The sequence below is a fragment of the Choristoneura fumiferana genome, chromosome 4 (genome assembly GCF_025370935.1).
Source record: "Choristoneura fumiferana chromosome 4, NRCan_CFum_1, whole genome shotgun sequence".
Taxonomy (NCBI): domain Eukaryota; kingdom Metazoa; phylum Arthropoda; class Insecta; order Lepidoptera; family Tortricidae; genus Choristoneura; species Choristoneura fumiferana.
In genome coordinates, this window is record NC_133475.1 from 2,278,635 (window position 1) to 2,302,811 (window position 24,177).

General features: G+C 41.1%; 1 protein-coding gene across 1 annotated transcript in view; it reads left to right on the forward strand.

The window, feature by feature from the left end:
• The window catches only part of LOC141427273 (centaurin-gamma-1A-like), a 205,294-nt gene extending 181,672 nt beyond the window's left edge, over positions 1–23,622 (forward strand). The window contains exon 2 of the mRNA XM_074086561.1: positions 23,383–23,622. Within this exon, the coding sequence (XP_073942662.1) occupies positions 23,383–23,453 (71 nt within the window). The 3' untranslated portion in view covers positions 23,454–23,622. The remainder of the gene's footprint in view (positions 1–23,382) is intronic.
• Positions 23,623–24,177: the final 555 nt, after the last annotated feature.

Here is a 24,177-nt window from a genome sequence, read left to right on the forward strand (position 1 = left end):
CTGTTCTATGTTTGTTTTATGGCGTTAAATAAATGTATTTTCTTTATTTTCTTTCTTTCTTTCTTTCTTTCTTTCTTTCTTTCTTTCATTTCTTTAAATATTATACAGGTTTCTTCCCCTCCCTTATTTTAATTCTACAGGGTGGAAAGTTGAGATGGGCAGCAAGGGCAGCTACTAGATCCCTTGCTGCTACGTGAAAATGCTCTTAGGAGACCTTTACTAACTTTTTGAGTGATGACAATCGACATTCACAGATTTTTGGTAAAATATACAGTAAGCGAGCAAATCGACAGATTTGACTTTTTTTTTAATGCCAATCGGGCCCATTTCTATCAAGTATTAAAACACTCTTTGAGACCAACTAAGGTTAGAGAAATAGAACACCCACAAATAAAAGAAAACTATTTCCATACAGTTCGTAGGGTACTAATTTGCAAAGTGAAACTTTCGCATGTTGTTTTTTTACGAATATCAATCCTTTATGCTTACAGAAAATTAAACAGTATGTAGACAACTAAAAACTTTAACTAAAGAACATTTTAACTAAAGTTAGTGTCTTAACCCAGTATTGCTGCTCCATCTCAACTTTCCACCCTGTATATTAAATTAAAATAACTAACTTTTACCAGTTACTAAATACCTATTTGCATGTCGAGCCTTTAGACTAGTACTGAAACCATGAATTCATAATATAAGACTTTTTTGTAGGTATTATTGCGCAAATAAATAAATTTCGATTGATTCACCGAAATACTCATGGTTAATTTCAATTGTAACTTCGCACAAAATTGCCACAAGAGGCTATAAGCTAAACCACTATGCTAGCACGGCTTTGTAACTTACAGTAAGTATTTCACATTATCTTTCGAACGTAAAAAAAAACAATACATAAAAAGGTTGCCGATCGCTATTTACGTCAATACTTTTTAAGTAGATAAATTGTCTCGGAAATGAAGCCTCTCTTGCCACAGATAAGAAATACATTTCATAAAACATTTTCCATTATCTTTTAGTAGCAGGTTTTTTTTAAACATGCTTTCTTTTAATTTTCCTCCGCTCCGGGGGCAGTCCCAAGATTGGTTTGCGTTTTGTATGTAATCTTAATTTAAAATATTCTGATGATATTCTTGGAATTAGGCCTTTGTTTGGGGGATTGTCTATTTTATGGCGCCGATGTATAAACGTTTACTTTGTGTTCAGTCAGTACCCTTAGTGTAAGTTTTCGGTTACAAAATATGTCTCGATCGCGTTCGCGTTTAAATCTCAATTTGTATGGAAACACGAACATCGCAAACGTTCCGCTAGAGGCGCTGTTCGTGTTTCCATACAAATTGAGATATAAACGCGAACGCGATCGATACGTATTTTGTAACCGAAAACTTACACTAAGGGTACTACTACTGTACTGTCTTTTCCCCGCGGTAGGTAGCTGAGCGTTTTCAGAAAAAGTTGTTGTTTTTTTTTTTTTATTTGGATGAAATTTCGTTTTCCTACTCAGAATCAGGAGCACTGTTGATCGTAATAGGAGAAAAAAATGTGTCCCAACTTTTTTTTCCCATTTTCATAGACGTTTCTATGGCGGTAGTGTAATGGATCACACAAAATCATATGAAAAAGCTGAGACACTGTTTTTCTCCTATAACAATCGAAAGTGCTCCTGATTCTTAGTAGGAAAACGAAATTTCATCCAAATTAAAAAAAAACGCCAAGAGCGTGTCGTGACACGCCCAAAATAGGGTTCCGTAGCCATTACGAAAAAATTAAGGATTTCGTATTTTATACGGATTCTTCCAAGTTTAGGTATATTTTATACCTTAGGCTGCTATTTACTCTTAAACTACTAATAATTCTCAAGCAAACTTAGCCGTTATAGTTTTCCTTGTAAGATTGATATACTTACTTACCTACTATCCTGAATTTATTCAAATTTTTCCACTCACCGGTTTAGATTTTAAAGGGGGGGGACGCTCGATTTTAATGAAAATTTGCACTTTAAGTTGAATATTTCGCAAACAAATCACTGAATCGAAAAATCGCCTTAGCAAACCCCGGTTTGTAAAGACCTATCCAGCGATACCCCACACTATAACTATAAGGGTTCCGTTTTTGCCATTTTGGCTCCGGAACCCTAAAAAAGGTCATGTCGACAAGTTTTTCTGAAAACGCCCAGCGACGATTTTAAACAGATTTCGAAAAGGCTATTTTCTGGGTGGAATGTTTTGAATAGCGACAAAACTACGAATATCTGATTTAGAAAAAGCTCAAGAGACTACCCGTTTATACTCGTATGTTGATTTTTATGTACAGACTAGCTTTTGCCTGCGGCTTCGCCCGCGTAGAATTCGGTTATCGCGCGCTGTTCCCTCAGGAACTGTGAATTTTCCGGGATAAAAAGTAGTGTAGCGGGCGTCCTCGTGGAATGGAGTAGAAGAAAGGGCAGGTTCCAGGGCAATAAAGCGTATAATCATCCAATACACACACGAGCATAAACACACCACATTTAGAGTTTAGGGTACAAAGAATATTATATAATATTAGACAGAAACAGAGTTTAAGAAAAAGCGAGCGTCACACACGAAATTGTAAGCTTAGCGTCTAGCAGTTCTCGGAAGAAGAACATGGCGCGTGCCCAGAGACAAGATATCAGAGTGGGGAGAAAATAAATTATACTATTGGCTAAAACGCGCGGGCACGCGAACGGTTCGAGCGCGGCGAGAGCGGGCAACATAACCGTCGCTCGTGCAGTCCCTAGCTGAGCCGTCAGATGGCGCTACATACTCCCCCTCCAAGCCGCCAACACGACCCGTGGGTGGCTTGGCCACAGTGTCCCTATTTCGGTCAGTTTTAGGTCTACCCCTGGGTCTATGAGGTTGTACAGGTCGGACAATATCGCCTGGAGCGGACACAAAGGGAGTGAGATCATGAGTATGGAACTTACCCACAATCGCCTTGGTGTCACGATCTGAAACACAAAAGGTGGTAGGACTAAACACTTTCGAAATAACGTAGGGACCGTCGCGTTTAGGCATAAATTTCCTAGTCTTTCCTTGACTGGCGTTGCTGCGATGATGAGAGGCCAACAGCACTAAGTCGCCCACCTGATACTGCTTCGAGGGTCGGCGTTTGTTATCCGCATCATCCTTACGCCGGTCTTGCTGTGTTTCAGCCTTCTCCTTGACCTCTTCCCATCGGTTAATGAAGTCATTAAGGTAGGGCGTTATCTGAGGCACGTAGTTGTCTTTCGACATTATACTGCGCAGATCACGTCCAGCTTCAAATGGCGTCCTCATTTCGCGCGCGAACATCAGGTAAGCCGGGCTGCAACCAGTGCTGGAACAATTAGCACTGTTCAACGCGAAGCGAACTTGAGGCAGGAATTGAGGCCATGACCGATGGTTTTCTTGGACGAGAATAGAGAGTAACGTCTTCATATCTCTATTTTTACGTTCTGCCGGGTTGGCTTCGGCATGAAACAAGGGTATGAGGTTCTGCTTGATATTCAATATGTGCATCACCTGCTGCATCACCGCAGACACGAACTGGACGCCGTTATCTGAAACTACGCGTCGGACGAAACCGTAGCGTAAGAGATATTCTTCAATTAGAAGCTTCGCACATACCTCAGCTGTCGCCTCACTCAGCGCGTACAGCTCGATCCATCTGGTGGCGGTATCTTCGATGAGGAATATCCAACGCGCTCCCCCTATCCCTTCAGGTAGCGGTCCAAACAGGTCCATCGCCAGAACTTCTCCTCGCTGGTTTAGGACGGGCGTCTGCAACAATCCCGGTGGCTTGGTGTTGGCAGGTTTGTATTTTTGGCATTGAACGCAAGACTTGATGTGCTCCATTACAAATCGGCGCATACCTGTGAAATAGTATAGACGACGGAGGCTCTGCAACGTCCGCTCCACTCCCTGGTGTCCCGCAGTCGGCTCGTCGTGATGCTCCTTGATGACGGTGTCTCTCATCGACGCCGGAACTACCAGCTGCGCCTCCTCGGCATCAGCGTCAGCGTCGTATCTGAAAAGAACACCTTGAGACATAACAAAACCGCGGTCGGCCCAGCGAAGGTTCGCTAGCTCGTCGTCGCTCTCGATGTCGTTGATAATCTTCTTAAGATCTGGATCGTCGATTTGCTTCTGTCGCAGGTCCGACGGAGTCGTAGTTGGCATATCCACTACGGCGGAGCAAATGCCACAGTCATCTTTAGTATCTTCGTCACAAATCGGCCGGCTGAGGGTATCAGCGACGACGTTGGCTTTACCCGGGGTATACTGGTACTGAATATTGAAGCTCTGCAGTTTCAACGCCCACCGAGTAAGACGACCGCACGGAGACTTGAGTGTCAAAAGCCACTTGAGAGGCTGATGGTCACTTTTTACAGTGACAGGGTGGCCATCCAGATAGCCTCGAAAGCGCTCTACAGCCCACACAACAGCTAAAGCTTCTCTCTCCGTGGTGGTATAATTCCTTTCAGCTGATGTCAGCAACCTGCTGGCGTACTCCAGGGGACGTTCATCATTGCCTTCTCCCTGTAACAGAACAGCACCTAAGGCATAGTTGCTGGCATCAGTTCTCAGCACAAAAGGTAACTGATAATCAGCCTGGATCAGCACCGGAGCAGTCGTGAGGAGACGCTTGAGCTCGTTGAAAGCGTGAGATTGACTGGGTCCCCACTCCCAGGACTGGTTCTTCCTCGTTAACCTCGTGAGACATTCGGCGACATGAGAGAACCTTGGTATAAATTTCCGATACCAGGAGCATGTTTGCAAGAAGGTCTTCAGATGCTTGAGGTTGGCAGGTTCCTTCATATCCAGGATAGCTGCAATCTTTGCTTCATCAGGTTTGATTCCAGCCGGAGTAATCAGGTGACCGAGGTACTTTACTTCTTCCCGGACAAAACAACACTTTTCTCTATTTGCCCGCAAGTTGAATTTATTTAGTCGGTCAAACACTTTCTGCAGGTCCTCTAGATGCTTCTCAAAATCCTCAGAAATGACCAGGAGGTCATCAAGGTAGCAAAGCAGGGTGGTGTCGCGCAGAGAAGATCCAGCTCGGAATCGATCCATTAACCTCTGGAATGTCGCAGGACTATTCTTCAGACCAAATGGCATCTTCGTGAAACGATATGTTCCTAGCTGTGTTATAAAGCTTGTCTTATCACGATCACACTCAGCGACGCTCACCTGCCAGTAGCTAGAGCGCAGGTCTATTGAGCTAATGTAGCAACCTCGTTTAGTTGACTGAAGCAGTTCATCAATGAGCGGGAGTGGATAAGTATCTGATTTGGTGACTGCATTAAGGCGGCGATAGTCCACACAGAAACGGTACGTGCCATCTTTCTTCGGGATCAGCACCACAGGAGCAGCCCATGCAGACTCACACTCTTCCACCACACCATCTTGTAACATCTTGTCCAGCTCTTGCTTCAGTATCTCTTTCTTTGCCGGAGTAAGGCGGTATGGAGGCACAGCAATGGGAGGGTGGTCACCAGTGTCAATCCTGTGCTCGGCATAGGGGGTGATTTCCCCTCCTTGCCGGAAGATGTCATCATTAGCTTGGAGTAGTTCAGCAAGCTTGTCACGGTCGGCTTCTCTAAGCATCACACCTTCATCCTTCTTCAGAAAGTCAGCAGAGCATATGGAGCGCTGTACTTGTGAAGTCTGCTCGAGGTGCAAGCGAAAAGCTCTCTTAGGCTCACCTGAAAAATGCCACATTTTAGTTTTAAGATCCAAGACGACTCCAGCTAAATGCAAGAAATCTATTCCAAGTAGAGTTTCGTTTCCTTGTGACTCAGGAAAAATCATAAAGTTAGTTTTAATAGTTCTGTGTTTAAGCCTCACCTCAATATTGCGAGCTTCCATCACATTCCTGGTGCAGACCTGGCCATCAGCAAGCTTCACAGTACGCAAGGATGACGTCATCGGGTATGCCTTCGCCTTAAGAATGGCATACAACGTGTGGCCGGCGATACTCTGTCGAGCGGCAGTGTCAACCAATGCACTACCATTTACACCTAAAACTTGCACATGAAAAATAGGCCGTAAAGGCTGACACAAAGGGATGAAATTATTTTCAACATGAGATGTCAAACAAACCTCTGAAACATCATTAATAGAACTCAAACTGTGAGGCAGATCCATACTCAGATTTCGATCCACATTTTTCTTACGTCTATTATCAGTATTCTCGTTATCAATGACCTTGACCTGTTGTGACCTAGTCATAGACCCAGTAGTAGCTCGATTGTAATTAATGCAATGAAATAATGACGAACTACTTAATTCAGTCGCGGAGTCGACATGGGGGCCAGAGGGGGTGAATATATCGTCATTGTTTACAATTTTGTTATGCAAATTTGAGGTTATGTTTTTCTTACCAGATTCACAATCAAGTACAGAACTGCTGATATCTTGGCTCAACTCGCTTATTGCGTTAAAGGATACAGTATTGCACTTGGTGCACTGCGACCGAATCACGCCGGGGGCTCCGCAGCCGTAGCATGATACAACCACATCACTTTTCACTTCTAATTTAGGGCAGTCATCGCGTACATGTCCCGTACGCTTGCAATACACACAATACTGTCTATTTGATTTAGCACTAGACGTAAATTCGTGTCGGGGCAGGCTAGGAGTCGCCGGCGCTGCGGGCGCGGGCGCGGACGGCGCGGCTCGCGAGTTCAATGACCGCTGCGGCGCGAACGGCGATGCGGGCGTGGAGCGCGCGGCGGACACGTTACCGGAGGCGCGCGGCGCACGCGATGTCAGGGCTCCGGCGGCGTTCTTCGGGGCATCCACGGAGTCTTCAATCTGACGAGCACGATGCAGCAGCTCGGAGAAACTCACGACTTCCTCGCGTCGTAATCGTTTACGGATATCGTGATGGAGGAGACTGTAAACCATATCTAGTTGCACTTTCTCGCTGAGATCGCCAGTAGGTATGCGGGCGAGCAGCGCTCTGGCTTTAGCAACGAAGATGTCTGTTTTTTCTTGTTCACCTTGTTCCGTAGAAAATAAAATTCTGTATATTTTGGGGGGCGGGCGGCGGTCGCCGAAAGCGCTTCGCAGATTTTCGATGGCTTCTGGCCAGGACGCGATCTGCGGCTTGACGCCTTGCCACCACGTCGCCGCTTCATGCGTGAGCAACATGGACAGGCCGCGCAGCGCGCTGCTGTCGGACACGTGAGCGCATTCTTTGTAACTTTCCACGGCGTCTATGAACCCCTCCAAGGATTCGTTCGGCGCACCACTGTAACTTTGTTTGCAGCGGGAAAAATCGCCGGATCGGCCTTCTAGGGCGCTCGTGAAGGTCGGAGACGGAGACGACGTCATTCGTGGTACTGAATCGCTTACTCTGTTTATCAGTTTCTCGAAAGCTTCCATCTGCGATCGCTGCAGCGTCTCGAACATAGCAGTGACGTGACCAGGGCTCCAATCATGGCGGGCTTCTGTATCGTCGTCGTCGTCGAGCGATCTATTGCGGCGCGTGCGAGGCATGATGTAAAAAGCGTCGTGCAAACTGAGAAGGCGGCTTCTTGGAGTCGTGCCGCAAGTTGGGCAGCCAGTGTAGCGGGGCGTCCTCGTGGAATGGAGTAGAAGAAAAGGGCAGGTTCCAGGGCAATAAAGCGTATAATCATCCAATACACACACGAGCATAAACACACCACATTTAGAGTTTAGGGTACAAAGAATATTATATAATATTAGACAGAAACAGAGTTTAAGAAAAAGCGAGCGTCACACACGAAATTGTAAGCTTAGCGTCTAGCAGTTCTCGGAAGAAGAACATGGCGCGTGCCCAGAGACAAGATATCAGAGTGGGGAGAAAATAAATTATACTATTGGCTAAAACGCGCGGGCACGCGAACGGTTCGAGCGCGGCGAGAGCGGGCAACATAACCGTCGCTCGTGCAGTCCCTAGCTGAGCCGTCAGATGGCGCTACAGTAGCCTATCACTCTTTGGCCCATAAACTATGTCTATGCCAAAAGTCGCGTCGATCCGTCGATCGACTTCGACGTGGAAGTCGGACTTTCGCTTTTATAATATTAGTATGGATATAATATAGTGAAACGTTATTAACCGTTTTGCGATAATATTTTGTTGAAAAAAATCGTATTTCTCTTGTTTTGTCACCTAGCTTATTAGAGCTCACTGAAGCTAATTGAGGAATCAAGGTAAATTATAATAGGAGCTTACCCGACAAAATACCATTACAAAACATTATTCCATAGATATGTAGTACCTAGATAGGTATGCTTGAGAGTTGATCATTGATAGGTAATTAATAAAGTTCTCTATAATATTTATATATTATACCAGTACAAGATTTACCTATTTAACACTCTAAAAGCTATTTAATTTTATGTAATTGGTGTATTTTGACTAAGAGACATATTTATATATCACGGGACACTTGACACCAATTTGACCTAAATAGTACCACGGTAAGTAAAGCAAAAAAAAGATTTATTCTTTCCTAAAAACTTATATATTTATTTATTTGAAGTAATGTTTTCAAATCCTTTACTTATTTTCAAAAATATTCGTATGTTATGCTAATTGCAAGTCACTAGTTCTATTTACTTTTAATTCTACGCTCGTAATTTGTACTGTTCATCTGTTTTGCCGCTGTAATCTTTGACCGTCTCACGAGAGTATTCGCGAAATTTACACGTCTGGAGTTGCGGTTAAAATCTAGTATTAGTATACAGTGGCGTTGCACTGGGAATAAACGTCCATTGTATACAGAATCCATAAGCGAAGTCATTTTTATTTACCTCTCCCAGTCTCGCATTATCAAGGTATAAGGTTTTCTCTAGGGACAATAAACAAACAATATGCCAAAAACAACTCCTTTAAAAACCTCTGTATAAAAACAAACCAATGGCATCCATTATTATTTCAAAGAGACTACAATATCACGGACAGATACAGAAACAGAATGTCAATGTATGTAATGTTAACATAATTTTCCGGCTGAGTGTGTAAGAGGAGGTGAACGAAACAAAGGGGTTCGATCGGCCGGAACCCTCAAGGATGAATGGGGTTCCGTGTATATAGAGATGGTATTACCACCTTGGGATGGGAATTAACTAGTGGGTATAATAACCTTCCAACCGACGCAACTGGAGGTCTATAGGGGAGGCCTTTCCAACATTGGACGTCCTACTGCTGATTCCGTTGCTGTTACTGTTGATGACCGGATGAGTAAATGGGTTGAGAACCCGACTACGAAGCTTGAGGTCCCGGGTTCGATTTCGGGACTAGATGTTTGTAGGTAAGAATAATACGAATGTTTGTTCTCGGGTCTTGGATGTTTATATGTATTTAAATATGTATTTAACTATATAAGTATGTTTATCCGTTGACTATAGTATCCATACTAAGTACAAGCGTTTTTCCATGATATTTATTTATTTATTTAATGATTTTAGTTAACGTGTGTTTTTCGAATTTCGGAAATATGACATTGTTTACGTTTGTCCATTCCAGAGTTCATTCCAGAGTTTTGCTGTGCGAGGCAGTAAATTTCTGGTAAGACGCATAGTAGAGGACTGCCAACCATGTAAATGGTGAGGATTGAAGTGCTGTCGCGTAGGGCGGTGGCTGAAGGATGTGGCAGGGATCAACTCAAACGACTCCTCGGAGCTCTCCCCGTTGTATAATGTCTAGTATCTATTTTTGAAAATATTATACTAAGGACCATTTTTGAATTTTTTTGAATTGGAGTTTGATGAAAATAGAATGTTTCTGTATTGTGTCCTAGTTGTACTTAATTCCGTTTTTGCTTTAAATAGGTCACGGTCAGGTTTTGACTTTAATGCTCTTTTTAAAAAATAAGTAATTTTTTCAAGCGTAATAACAACTCTATAGAGATACCCATCAAAAGTGAATTGTAAGGCAAATCGCGTAATGTAGACAAGCTTGCTCAGTGCCATCGATCATGCGAGGGGCTTCCCATACATTTAGTTTGGTTTTATTTACTCTAGGTAGGTAAATAAGGAAACCTAACCTGCGTGGGGGGTGATTTGAATACAACACAATACAAATACCATGCCAGGAGGTTTCCTGCTTGTTTGTGGGGTGGTTGCGTTTTTGGGACAACCTGTTATTTTTAAAAATGAAAGCACGGTAGTGCAAAGGACAGTATTCGAATCCGCATTTCTTGGCTATGGCCAAGAAATTACGCATCAAACGTATACGCGTCAAGTGTGCTACTGCACCACGGGGCTCCAGGCCAAGTGGAAAGTTCGTTTGTATGCATATGTATGGAAGGTTGGAAGCGGCCTGTATATTCGTAAACCCGCGGTTTTAAGCAGAAAAAAAAACTAATTCAATCCACCACTTTCCCATAGAACTGAAATTTGGCATACTTATGTAAGTTCTGTGACAATACAATAATGTTGTAGTGAAATATTTTTGGACCGGGCAGGGTCGTCTCCGCGGGACGGGACTCTTCAACAGTTAATGGCATCAACTTGAAACTTGGTACAGCAGGGCTACTACGAAACTCGAAGTTCGTGTCGTGCGGTCCCTCTCGCTCTCGTATTAAATAGCATAAGTGTCAGTGGGACCGCACGACACGAACTTCGAGTTTCGAGTTTCGTAGTAGCCCTGCTGATGACTATTTCTCAAAAAGTGGTCCATTTTTCAATTTTTCAGTTGTCCACTTATTTAAAAAAAATCCTGACGCTATTTCACCACAAAAAATAAGTAATGTTTGTTTTTAAATATATTCAAAACCTTGTGGTAAAAATGATAAAAAGTCAGATAATGCTTGTTGTTGGATCCAATTGAAAGTTAGGTAGTTGGGTGAGGTGGTTAGGTAGTTATGTACTAAAGTTAAAATAAATTGAGCGCTTCTCGCCAATAAACGTTACAGTTTGACGAGTAACACTAAATGTAATGCATGTTTAATTGTTTTAAGTTAAATAAATAAAAATAAAAATAAACGATTTTTCCCTCACAAGATTTTGTGACGTTTTCCTGACGTCAAGAAATTTTGGATGTTTTATGTAGTTTATGTTTTATGATCTCGTCTTTAGGGTTGATAATTTCTTGACAAAACTGATTTCTTGTCAATTTCATGACGGGACAACTTTTTGAGAAATACTCAGATATGTAGTTTGGATGACAAAAAGCTTGTACCTATTAAAATGTTAAAAACTTATAATGTCATATTTATTTTCATCTTTTAGAGGTACTAAAGTATAAAAACCATGCCTCTAATGGATTGCCTACCAAAGTAATTATTACATTTTACTATCGACCTCCCATAAATAAAATGGGGGGGCACGTCACATAAATTCGACGCAGTGACCATGATAAGGATAGCCGAAATTTATATCGCACTGTCAATATGTAAAAAAATACAAATACCGTAACCCGGTAGCATTATAGGGTTTTCATACAACTTTATAAATATTATTTATTTCGACGCCCGGATGGCCAAGTGGTAGCGAACATGACTACGAAGCTTGAGGTCTCGGGTTTCGATTCCCGGCCGGGGCAGTTAATTTGTATGATTAATTCGAATGTTTGTTCTCGGGTCTTGGATGTTTAATATTTATGTATTTAAGTATGCATTTATCTATATAAGTATGTTTATCCGTTGCCTATAGTATCCATAGTACAAGCTTTGCTCAGTGTGGGACTAAATCAATTGGTGTTAAGTGTCCCATGATGTTCATTTAAGTACCTATAATTATTATTATTTTTTAGTTTATTGCTAGCGAGCCACAAAATGGCCCGCCAACGCGTTGATCGGTCAGCCTTTCTTCTTTGTGTATAAAGTTAGGCTTAAGTACTTATCTCTAAATATGTAGCCCCACGCCGCCTCACATTTAAAAAAATTCCCACCTAGAATCCCTATTGGCCACTCTTGTAGACGTTTGCCAAGTCGCGGCGAGTAAATGTAGCATCAAAATAACCTCTCGATATTAATGCCATCTAGCGAAATTTTGTCTGTAGAGAAACCATCATAAAACTTCCAATCGTACAAAATAAAAATTGCATGAATTCCCTACCCAGCCATGCATTCCGTGCGTTGTATCGAACGCACTGACTCTCAAGTCGTCAGCTTAAATGGGCAGTGCTTGCAGCGCCCCATTAAATTTACCTCGGAGACTTGTATGCAGCTTGCACAGCTACGTATCCAAATCCATAATGTTTAGCGGTAATTTGGTATAGTACAATTTATCTCAGAAATACTTAGTCATCTTTACAAATTTGGGTAGATCCTGGATAAAAAAAACCCGCCAAGAGCGTGTCGGACACGCCCAAAATAGGGTTCCGTAGCCATTACGAAAAATTAAGTAATATTTTTCGAAGGATTTCGTATTTTATAAGTACGGAATCTTCCAAGTTTAGGTATATTTTATTTTATACCTTAGGCTGCTATTTACTCATAAACTACTAATAATTCTCAAGCAAACTTAGCCGTTATGGTTTTCCTTGAAATTTTGATATATTTACTACCATCCTGAATTTTTTCAAATTTTTCCACCCACCTGTTTAGATTTTAGAGGGGGGGAACGCTTGATTTTAATGAAAATTTGCACTTTAAAGTTGAATATTTCGCAAACAAATCACTAAATCGAAAAATCATCTTTGCAAACCCCTAATGGTTTTAACAGATCTATCCAACGATATCCCACACTATAGGGTTGGATGAGAAAAAAAAATCACCCCCACTTTACGTCTATGGGTACACAAAAAAATTTTTTTTTGAATTTTTAATTGTACCATTTTGTCGGCATAGTTTACTTATATATCCGTGCACAATTACAGCTTTCTAGCATTAATAGTCCCTGAGCAAAGCCGCGGACGGACAGACAGACATGCTACAAGGGTTCCGTTTTTGCCATTTTGGCTCCGGAACCCTAAAAACCGGCCAAGTGCGAGTTGAACTCACATGGAGAGGGTTCCGTACAATGCCAAAGTCAAATGTTTTCTTCTATCTTTTTTACAAATATTTTTACGGTGCTTTTTAAATTAATACAAAATATCACATTTGACATCCTCACAGTAAGACGCGAGTTAACACTACTAGCGCTATCTAGTTGTGTGTTAGTGAACTATTTTGCGTAAGTAAACGTATTATATTGAGTTTACCACTTTATTTTCAATTGATAGAATTCTTATAGGTTTTCCTGTAATTATGTAGCATGATCGCTCCACCTACAACACAGACGTGTCGACTGATCTTTACATGCGCGTCTGTATCAACCCTCATACCCTAACTTCTTTCTTTACGAACGCCAGAATATGCACTTTGCCACGATGCCGACGCTTCTGAAGACAGACGCCCATCGGCGTCCACGGCAGCCAAATAAGCTAAATTGGACGCCCATCGGCATCTGCGGTATTATATTAGGGGCCACGAAGACGCCGACGGCCTCAATAGCACTGAATGGGTTCGACTACATCTTCATCATTATTTGTTTAATTGGCAAAAGAAAAAATATGTCATGATTGGTTTTTTTTGGAGTATTTTTGTATTTTATATTTCAACTTCAAATTTGTTACTTTTTCGGGTATCCCGTGAAACCATATCGAAAATACAAACTGAGACATGGATGCTTAAGTAGCGTAGTAGAAATAAGCAACCTGAGATATGTATGCATAGGAAAAATTCGTGTCTAGATTCCTGTCCAGCAGTGGTGGCACGCAGCACGGATTGCTAAGGACCTGGGTTCGATTCCCAGTGCTGGTCTCTTTTTCAGTTTGTATTTTCGAAAAAATATTGTAGACTGTATAATGATCTTTAGAGTGTAAATTAGTAAAATAAAACAACTTTTTAATAATAATGCAAAATTAAACACGCAGCGCGGACAAGGACTATGACAGCACTCTCGATATTCTTTTGTTTTCTTTCCGCGCTGCATGCTTTCCAATTTTATTAGTGGCCAATTGCTAGACAGCGTTGGTATACAAACTCTTTATTTAAACTTTGTACATGCGTCGTCTACAATCCGCCCCCTAGTGCTAGAAGAGCACTATATCACCCCCGTGGGGACAGTAAGGCGACGCGTGTGACGAGCTGTCGCAGCAGCCCTGAGCGTGTGCGCACGACTACTATTCGAACGTTATCATCGCGACTTGTATGAGCTGCGCTTTCTGCACCGTAACGCCAAAAACCACGGTCCAAATTGGGTTCGATTAGCAGTTCATATTCACCCTCTCTTAGAGGCCTCGTCTTCTTTTTCCGGTTTCTCCTGCGCAGGAGTGTATGCTTGTTTTTGAAGAGTAAACCTACTTCCCATCCATCACGAGCTGACTCATCTAAAACTTTTAATGCAGGTAAGTGCGCCTTATTATCACGACAAGCAGTAGACACTCCTTTAATATCTACCGAAAAGGAATGCTGTACTAGTTTATCTATTTCGTGAATATCGGACGTAGAGCTGTCGATCCCAGAATCGGCGTGAGTGGTATGAAAAACATTGTGACTTACATGTGGCGCGGTAGAGCGAGCGCGACCACAGTAGCCGTGGATGGACCACCCTAGCATGCAGCGAGTTGCGTACGGCGAATTTCGGTCGCCGTGAATTATTTGGAGCGGCGCTATTAGAAAATATTTATCTTCGCCGATTAGTAGCCGCGGCACTACACGCTCTTTGCACACGATATCTTTGACAGTTGACAACTGAGGATCAGAAATGTTGTTCACAAAAGATAAATTTTGCACAGGCAAACTTAACTTAGACATTTTACGTAAACATAATTTACGATAGTTATTGTCTCGTCCCGCTATATCGGCGCACACCTTGGGCGCATCTGATTGACAGACCTCAAGGCCGAACGCATCAATGAACTTAATATCACTGGCACTTTCACACTTCAAACCTAACTTGTCAGCTAAGTCACTATCAATAATAGAGACAGACGCGGCGTCATCAAGTAGCGCGTACGTTTGCACCACACCTCGGGGTCCGCGGAGGGTCACAGCAACCACTTTTAACATAACGTCGCCTTCCGGTGCTGACTTGACGTCCTCTGGCACTGCGACATGAGCTACGGTAGCGTCAGCTGCGGAGGCGGCACACGGCGGCTCGCACAGCTCGGGCGCGGGCTCCATGGTGGCAGACATCGATTCGTCATACGAGTACACAGGTTCACGTGATTGTCCAGAGGTTGTATTTTTCCAATGTAGAAGGCGATGATGAGGTTGGCGGCAATGTTCGAAGTCACAAACTGGGGCAGAGCATGTGCTGATGTCATGGTGCGTTATTAGACAACGCGAACATAATTTTTGAGCCTTTACGTACCTCCATCTGTCTCTGCGCATGGCGCGTTTAAATGTTCGACAGTCTGGTAAAGCATGTTCGGCCTTTTTACAAAAGTTACATGTCATAACATCTGGTTCAGCGCTTACCGTAACAAGTATGGGTCGAGCAGGGTTTGGATAGCAGTCACTAGCTCGCTTGACAGGATTGTCTACGGGTAGCGGCCTCTTGAATTCACGCGGTTGATAAAGTGTACCCGCGATTGAAACTTTTTCAGCCTCTCTCTTCAAAAATTCAGCCAGTAACACTAACTTTGGCTCCCCGGCGCGCAGCCGATCGTAAGCAAAGTCGGTCCACTTTCCTAGTAATGTACTGGGCAGCTTTGATGTTATAGCTGATGCAAGCTCTGGGTTGCGGAGATGATCGTCTTGTTTCAGTGCGCGAATTGTTGCCAAGCAATTATTTACCTTCATGGCGAAGTTAATAAGGTCATATTGATAAAAAGCAGGCAAGGGAGGCAATTTGCGTAGTTTTGCTGTAAGGTTAATAATAATCAATTCTGACTGACCGAATTTTAGCTCTAAAGCTTCCATGACGGCTGCGGGCGATGTATTGCCGATTAGCAAATCGGTGACAGCTTCCCTAGCATCGCCTCGTAGAGATCGTCGAAGCCGAGACAGGTTTTCATTTTCTGAGAAACTGCAGGTCAACACAGACTCGTCATACGCATTCTTGAAATGGAGCCACTCAACGCAGTCGCCACTGAACAAAGGCAGGTCACGCGGCATGGCTAAGCGACTTAGTAATCGTTCTTCACGTTGAGAAGATGATTGATCCATCATGTCTTTGATTGCATGAGCCAACTGTAGTATGTCTGTGGCTTGTGCAGGCGCTGCACGGTCGGAAGAGTGCGCGACCGGCTCATGCTGCACAGGCAAGGGAGACATATTTACACGTTGATTATCTAACCAATTATAGGGCTCGTGGTTCTCGCTGTGGCTGTGACTGATAAAGTCGTCCTCCCTATCAGACTCAGCGTCGAGGCGAGCTAAGTCGGCCGCGAGTCGTTTGTCGATGAGGTCCTTCTCGATGCGCGCCTTTTCCTCGGCTGCCTTTAACTCTAATTCCTTCCGCCTTGCTACCGACGATGCTGATGACTTTTTCGACTTACTTGAGCGAACATCGGAGGGAGGTGGCTGGACAAATGTAGAATCACAAGGAGGTTGCCGATGTGTACATGGAACATCGCCGAGCCGAGCTGATTCTTCTGCAGCTAGCTCGCGGCAACGTTGCCGTGTCATAGGTGGTGGTGGCGTGTTGAACATTATTTCACTATATACACTGAATTTAAACTATGGAAAAAACTATTGCACTGGTTTTAATTAATTTATTCGGTTCGATGTACCAAAATTGTAGACTGTATAGTGATCTTTAGAGTGTAAATTAGTAAAATAAAACAACTTTTTAATAATAATGCAAAATTAAACACGCAGCGCGGACAAGGACTATGACAGCACTCTCGATATTCTTTTGTTTTCTTTCCGCGCTGCATGCTTTCCAATTTTATTAGTGGCCAATTGCTAGACAGCGTTGGTATACAAACTCTTTATTTAAACTTTGTACATGCGTCGTCTACAAATATGTCACCAATATTTTATAAAAATCTAACTGACGGAGATTCCTTAGGGCTAATTCTTAAAACTGTGACATTAGGTACGAAAGTAACATTTCTGAAGTTTGACAGCGACCAAGTGAGTTCTTGTTTGCCAACGAAAAAAACCCTTAAATTTATAACAAAGCATGTGTCCACTCATCAATTTCGTACCTTTCTGAGTGGCCCTTTAATCCTCCCCTTGCATTTAAAACCTTGAAGATACTGAAAATGAAAACTCATCCTGTATAGGGGGAGTAAATAAAGGCTGTTTCGTTTAAGCTGTAGTTCGGAGAACAGCGACTCGCCGTGACTGTGGCAGTGACACTGCGACAGAACGCTAGATAATTATTTTAAATATTTAATTGTATGTGTAAATAAATGTTTTCTCTCTCTCTCTCTCTCTCTCATATTAAAACAAAGTACCTAATGATCACGTAATAGGTAAATAGGTATATTGCGTGCAACAGATAGTAGTAGGTATATACAGATCTAACGAATATCGTTTTTCCATTGTATTCGTCGGATAAGTTTGTTATTTATCTTACTTTATCAATAAGCTTCAGTAAACTTCAGAAAAGTAGTTGGGAAAGCAACATAAATATGAACTTTTCCGACAAAATACAATTGCCAAACATTATTCACTACATCTGTAATTTATTTAAAAAAATATATATATAAGTAAGAAACAAAAAACTGAACCGACTACAAAAAACCATAAAAATATTTTTCTACCAGTCTGAAGTCGGTGCCCCAGCACGAGCCAGCAGGAGTGGATCCATAGTCGTCTACTTCACCTTCATATCTACTGATATTTTAGACTGCCTCAGCACGAGACAGCAGGATTGACACGCTTTTTAGTGTAGATAATCTAAGATACAATAATTTAATGTCAAATGCTCGACACTTTTAACGAAAGATTGCTTTTTCTGATGCAGAGACGTTAATTATTGAGGAGTCCTAGTGCTTCACCACCCGTTCCATTGTACCATTCGCATTACGACGAGCATAAATTGCTTAGCAACTGTGTTAAAATAGTTGAAATTCAATCCGTGAAGTACTTGTTATTGAGTAGTAGCTCTGTTGGTCAAATGTGGTCTTCATCATCAGTTCCACTTCACCAAATTATGATTTTCAAGAGCAAATGCACGAGTTACCATAGGTGTCCCTACAATATTTGAAGAGTTCCCTTGATTTCCTTAAGATTCAATCATCAGATCCTATTTCGGTGCTTATTATTAGTGCTTAATATACTTGAAGGTATTCCTAGACGAACCACAAAAAAAATTTTCAAATCGGTTCATAAATGACGGAGTTCTGAGGTAACAAACATAAAAAAAAATATATAGAACCGAATAGATAACCTCCTTTTTTGAAGTCGGTTAATATAAAAGGAAGCGTATTAAAAAAACATATGTTATAAAGGCCAATCAACTTTTTTACCCACACTAATCTGTCCGCGACATTTTTCAAACAATTGCAGATTTTTGTAAGTTAACATGTTTTTTCTGTAATTTAATAGATGGTGTACATGAATACATGCCATCCTACGTAAGTGCAACCTATTAAACCGTGAAATATCTTGTTGGAAGTACGATTTTTTGGTAACGCCACAGACAATTTTGATAACGTAGGAGACGCCCAAAGTGTTGGTAAAATAGTTGATTGGCCCATAAACGCAGTTTATTCGGACCTTTACTAACTAAAATACAATACAATAACTGTTTATTAAACACCAACACAGATTTTCCAAGGTAAGCTATAGGCGGCATTATCGCTTCAGTTTCACTTTTCAATTTGCGGTTATGACCAAAATACACGCTTGTACCGGCGTCAAAGCTGCAGCGTTTCTGACGCCACAAACGCTTGCTTCGGAAGCCCACCTTTACCGATCAGCTGTCTCTCTACTTCCTCTTTGAGCTGTCTATACATAAATAATGATGGGAACCAATTTCTGTCATTATGTTCAACGGCATTATTCATGTTTAATGGTAAAATTGACTTCACTTTGATGGATTTGGGTTGTTATTTCGGTAGATAAGGTATATTGTTTGTATATTTGTGTATAATCTTGATATTATTGTTTGTCGTTCGTGTATAGGTACTAGAATGAATAGTAAATGAAAGACGGAAAGAATGTAATTGGCTTTTATTTAACTTGCAACGTTCGTTCGTATGTAAATATATTTGTACTTATTATGAGTTGTTTCATAATTTGCAAACTATTTTTTTACCGAGCTGAAATTCTCCATAATTATGGTAGTCCAGTGACGATACAATAATTTGGTTTTAGAGAATTCTGATCGGCCAGGATCGTCCCCGCAGGACGTAACTCTTCAACGGCTTATGACGTTTGAAACTTGCTACGGATATGTAGTTTAGATGACAAAGCAAATTTATACAATCAACAAAAAACTTGTACCTATTAGAAATGAATTTTATCAAAAACATACAACTGCCCACTGTAACAGTAACGAGTCAGTCAAAACAGTAACGTTTCTTAACCAACTGTCACAGTTGTTTGTCATGTTTGCGCGTTACATTCCGTGCCTGGCACGTTTCTATTACCGTCATGGATACGGTGCAGTGAGTAGAGACCTTTATCGTAATTAAAACTGTTCTTTGATCCTACATGAATCATACATTATTTCGGGATAAAAAGAAACATATACGTTAATCCAGGGTATATATTACCTGCATGCCAAATTTCATGAAAATCCGTAGTTTTTGCGTGAAATAGTAACAAATATCCATCCATACAAACTTTTGCGTTTATAATATTAGTGAGAAGTAAGATAGAAAGAAATAAAGAAAGAAAGAAAGAAAATATTTTATTTATAACAGCAGTGAGACATTACACAGGTTAGGAAAAATAACAATAAGAAGTGTTGCCGCTATAAAAAGGTCCCGGCTCAGCATGTCGCTGGTTGGTTGGCTGGTTGCTGGCAGCAAGATGTGTTCTTTTCGTAATTATAACTGTTCTTTGTCATCAATGTCATCATCCTAAAAAACAAAAGAAAGCGCGAAGCCAATCGCGCTAAACATATTACCCGTATTGCCCATATTTACTCAGCTCGGGGTAACGGGTAACCCAGGGGAAATAAGCGAACCGGTTAAGTGCACTTACACAATTTGCAGACGAAGGTAATTGCTTCCTTGGGGCAGGGATGGAATGAGCTGCGTTTGATTTCATTAGTATAGGAAAATATGGTGAGAAATGCAGGTAGGTAAAACGATACAGGTAGGGTAACTGTTAGTCAAATACACATATAGGGCTACAGGCTTCTATGCCGTAGCCCTCATCGAGAAACTTTTCGGCACCATCGGAACTAACCGCTCACCCGGACAAGAGATATCGTTATTAAGCAATCAAATTAAGATTGGTTTTTTGGAATCTTTTTGTATTTTTTATTTCAATTCCAAATATTTTGTTACTTTTACGGTCATCCCGTAAAACCTATATCGAAAAAGTAACAAAAAATTTGGAATTGAAATAAAAAATACAAAAAGATTCCAAAAAACCAATCATAATAAAATTAACCACTGAAAAAAAAAGACTTGCTAACAGTAACGAAAAAAGTTGTTGCTTGTAACATAACTTGAGTGACTACAAAACTAAGGCCTACTAAAAGTTAGGTGATGTCTCACAAAATCAGTTTTGCAGAGGTATTAGCATTATTTTTGGTTCCTAATTAGTAAATTTTCGCTAAACGTCAAGTAGCCTAACTACTAGCCTAGCCTAACTAGTTTAGTTATCCTTTTTTTTTTTCAATGACATGTTCCAAAGTATTACATATGTGAGGGTGTGTATAGTATCACGTCGTCTATAAAGCAACTGGTGTAATTAGCAACTAACAGTCTCAGGAACTGTTAGGCGTTTCTTCATTATTAACTCTCTTCTTGTGGATCGTTATGATAGTGGCATTACCAAGGACCATGCATTACTAAGATTTCAGCGATTGCGTGCCGTACTGTTTTGGTTTTATGTTAGTAACAATAGTGAACTTTTGTTAGTATTTTTAGTACCTCTGTGTACCTATTTTCTGTATCGCTTACTGTTCCTGGTATACAATAAAGAGTCATTGTATTGTACACCAACCACTCAAGAACATTCATTAGTCTATGAACCTCCACACTGTAAGAACACACAAACCCATCTATCATTATCCCCACACTACATTGACGCGTTTTGAACTCAACCAGAGCTCATCTTCAGAGCAAACAACCGTACACCATGCTACCAGATGTTAGAGCAAAAATTGTTTTAGTTCATTGATGTGGACCTCCGCAAAGTAACGCCTGATTCAATAAATCAGTCATTGGTCAAAGGAAGTATAAACCCTTTTCTTAAAAGCCCCGATGTCATAATTTTCTGAAAACACTACACTGCTGACGGAAGTTTATTCCACAATTTCACTGTGCTTGGCAGGAAGTTCCGAAGGCAACGTACAGTGATATACCGCCATTCTTCGAGATGGTGACGAAGAAATTTGATCTTTTGGCGGGAGTTGCGACTTTCTGTGGTGGATAATAGTAGTTCTCCAAAATAGTTTTTTAATTAACTGCCAGAATCCCATTTATTTGCCCACATTATCACATGCTGACTCTCTAAATCTTATCTTTCTACATAATATACATATTGCTTGCTAAGCCACAACAACGTAAACAATAGCCCAGCGGCCTACCCGCAAAAAAATCAACAACTTTTAAGACCTATACCCTCGTTTGCACCCCCCATAAAACAGATAAGGGTGTAACGCGAGTGGCAGACCGGCCAGATGGAACCCTTTCACTATGAACCCTTCCGGACACTCTTATGTATATGAATGACCTTCGTAAAGCTAACGTGAAAGTGTTTTAAATAAGAATACTTTGAATAAGGTTCTAGGTGGAAGGGTGAAAGTGGATTCGATCCAGGAAACGATGCTACTAATACGAGATTGGGTTTAAATTATATCATAATATCTTCATTCACAAAGGCTTAAGACACTCCTACAACTTCTGTCTATCTATTACTCTTCATCCTTCAATTGCTGAACGGGTTAGTTTCAAAACGACTAAATCTACATAAGAAGTAGATCGCAAAACGACTACAGATGCAGAAAGCCTAAATTATCATAATGACTACCAAGTAGAAGGTCTTCATCTCGGAATGGCTTACTGTCAAAACGACTAGTTCGCAAAATGACCACCTAATTGGCATTGGGAAAATCAGAACTTGCCAGGTTTCATTAATTAGATACAGATCGACCTATAAAAGAGCGTCCTAAGTATCGCTTCATTTTCCTAAAATTTTTACATACTTATACTTTAGAATAATAATTCATAAATCCCAACCATAAACCGTTATTATGTATTTTACATATGGCAACAATTTGCCCATTCGGCACAAACTTATCAATTCAATTCCCGACACAACTTGCTAACCAAATTTAACCTTTCGGTCTACCACGTCAAACGTTATCAATTCAATTTGACAATACGAACACGTTTTGTTTTCATTGGCGTTAACAAATTTGGAAAAGGAACGTGATTTTGTTTTCTTTTTTAATTTGTGCTTTATTTCGTGGAAGCAAAGGCTGTTGGTTTTGCAGCCAGAGGTAAAGGAATTTGTGTGAAAAGGTTTGCAGTACGGTATTTGTGAGATTTTGCAGAATTAACCGTTTCTGCGGGCATTTTAGGAGGTGGAGTAAATAACGTTTTTATTAAATTCGACCCCAGTGGTTATTGAATTGCCCTTTTATGGATAATTACTACAGTTAAGTAAATTAACGGGCGAAATCTAATTTATATAAACCGCTGAAAAAAGTAATTAAGAGAGACGTTAGGCGCGACTGTTACAAATTTTGGTCCAGTCAATTGTTGTTCTAAAATTTTTACAGTCAGTGGTAAAAATATAAATTGAATTTGTAAAAGCGAGCCGTGGAGTTATTTTTTTTATTAAATCTGCTTTTCATTTAATGTTGACTGCACGTGAAGATAAGGTATTCAATGTGATTCAGATATGCATATCGTATAGCTTTAAACGAGAAATTCTTGTATATTTACAGTTTGGTTCACTAATGTTTCGCAACTAACGTTTGGCAACCTGATTCATTTCGCAACTTTTCATTTCGCAACTGTTTAATATTTCTGAAACTGTAAATATTTCCGGATTATATATAAAATTAACTGAACCTAAACTGAGGGGTTCAACACGATGGCCCTGAAATGAATCCTGAAACATTCACAGTTCTAGAGTTTGCGAAATGAAAAGTTGCGAAATGAATCAGGTTGCCAAACGTTACTTGCGAAATGAACGAATACCTTTCTGGTTATTTAATCAAATAGTACGAGTACAGCAGTATCTAACTAGCAATGAACTATAAACAGTTACTTTGCTCACCCGCAACCTCAGTGGTTGCTGGCTGGTGGTGGTCAGTTTTAGGTCGCTGGTGAGCAAAGTAACGCCTGATTCAATAAATTAATAAAATTATAACAATGTTTCTGTTTTTGTTCCAGGTACTGCAACGAACTCATCATTTAAGAAGTACATCTTTAAAACTGCTCTTCCATCAAGCGAAAACGTGTGAAATTCAACCGGTCACATCTTCCGTCCCCTCCCTCTTCCAATGTAACATGACATGGAAACCTCAAGGATCAGTGTCATTGTACGATCCTCCACGTCTTCGGCCCACGTCGATAAAAGAGCACCCCGTTACACTTCCTATCAGGCAGTATAAATAGGATAGGATAATTTAAATAGAACACAACAGCATTGATTGATGTGACGCTGTAACAACTCCATTTCCATCATATGAAAATGAGCATTACTAGAGCATTACGAGGATTATGAGCATTTACTAGGCAAGCGTGCTCCATCGTAGGCCTCATCCTCGCTTTCCATCAGGCGTGATTGTGGCCAAACGCAAGCCTATACTGTATAAAAAAAAAAAAAAAAAAAAAATATTCCCTGTCATCATCATCATGTATCACCCGTAAGACGTCCACTGTTGGACGTCCAAATAGGTGCCCCCGCCCCTCTATATACCTCCAGTTGCTTCGGTTAGAAGCGGCCTGCATCTACCGTGAACCCACGGCTTTAACCAGCTCATCCATCCATCTCGTAGGTGGATGTCCTACACTGCGCTTGCCGATCCGAGATTTCATAGAGGCCATCTGTTCTCCGTGCTATATGGCCTGCCCATTGCCGCTTCAAAGAGGGACCCTTGTTCTTCTACGTATTTCCTCATTTTTGATTCGATCCCATAGATCCAGATTGCCTGTGTTTTCCGGTAAAAAGGAGCCCCAAGCGGC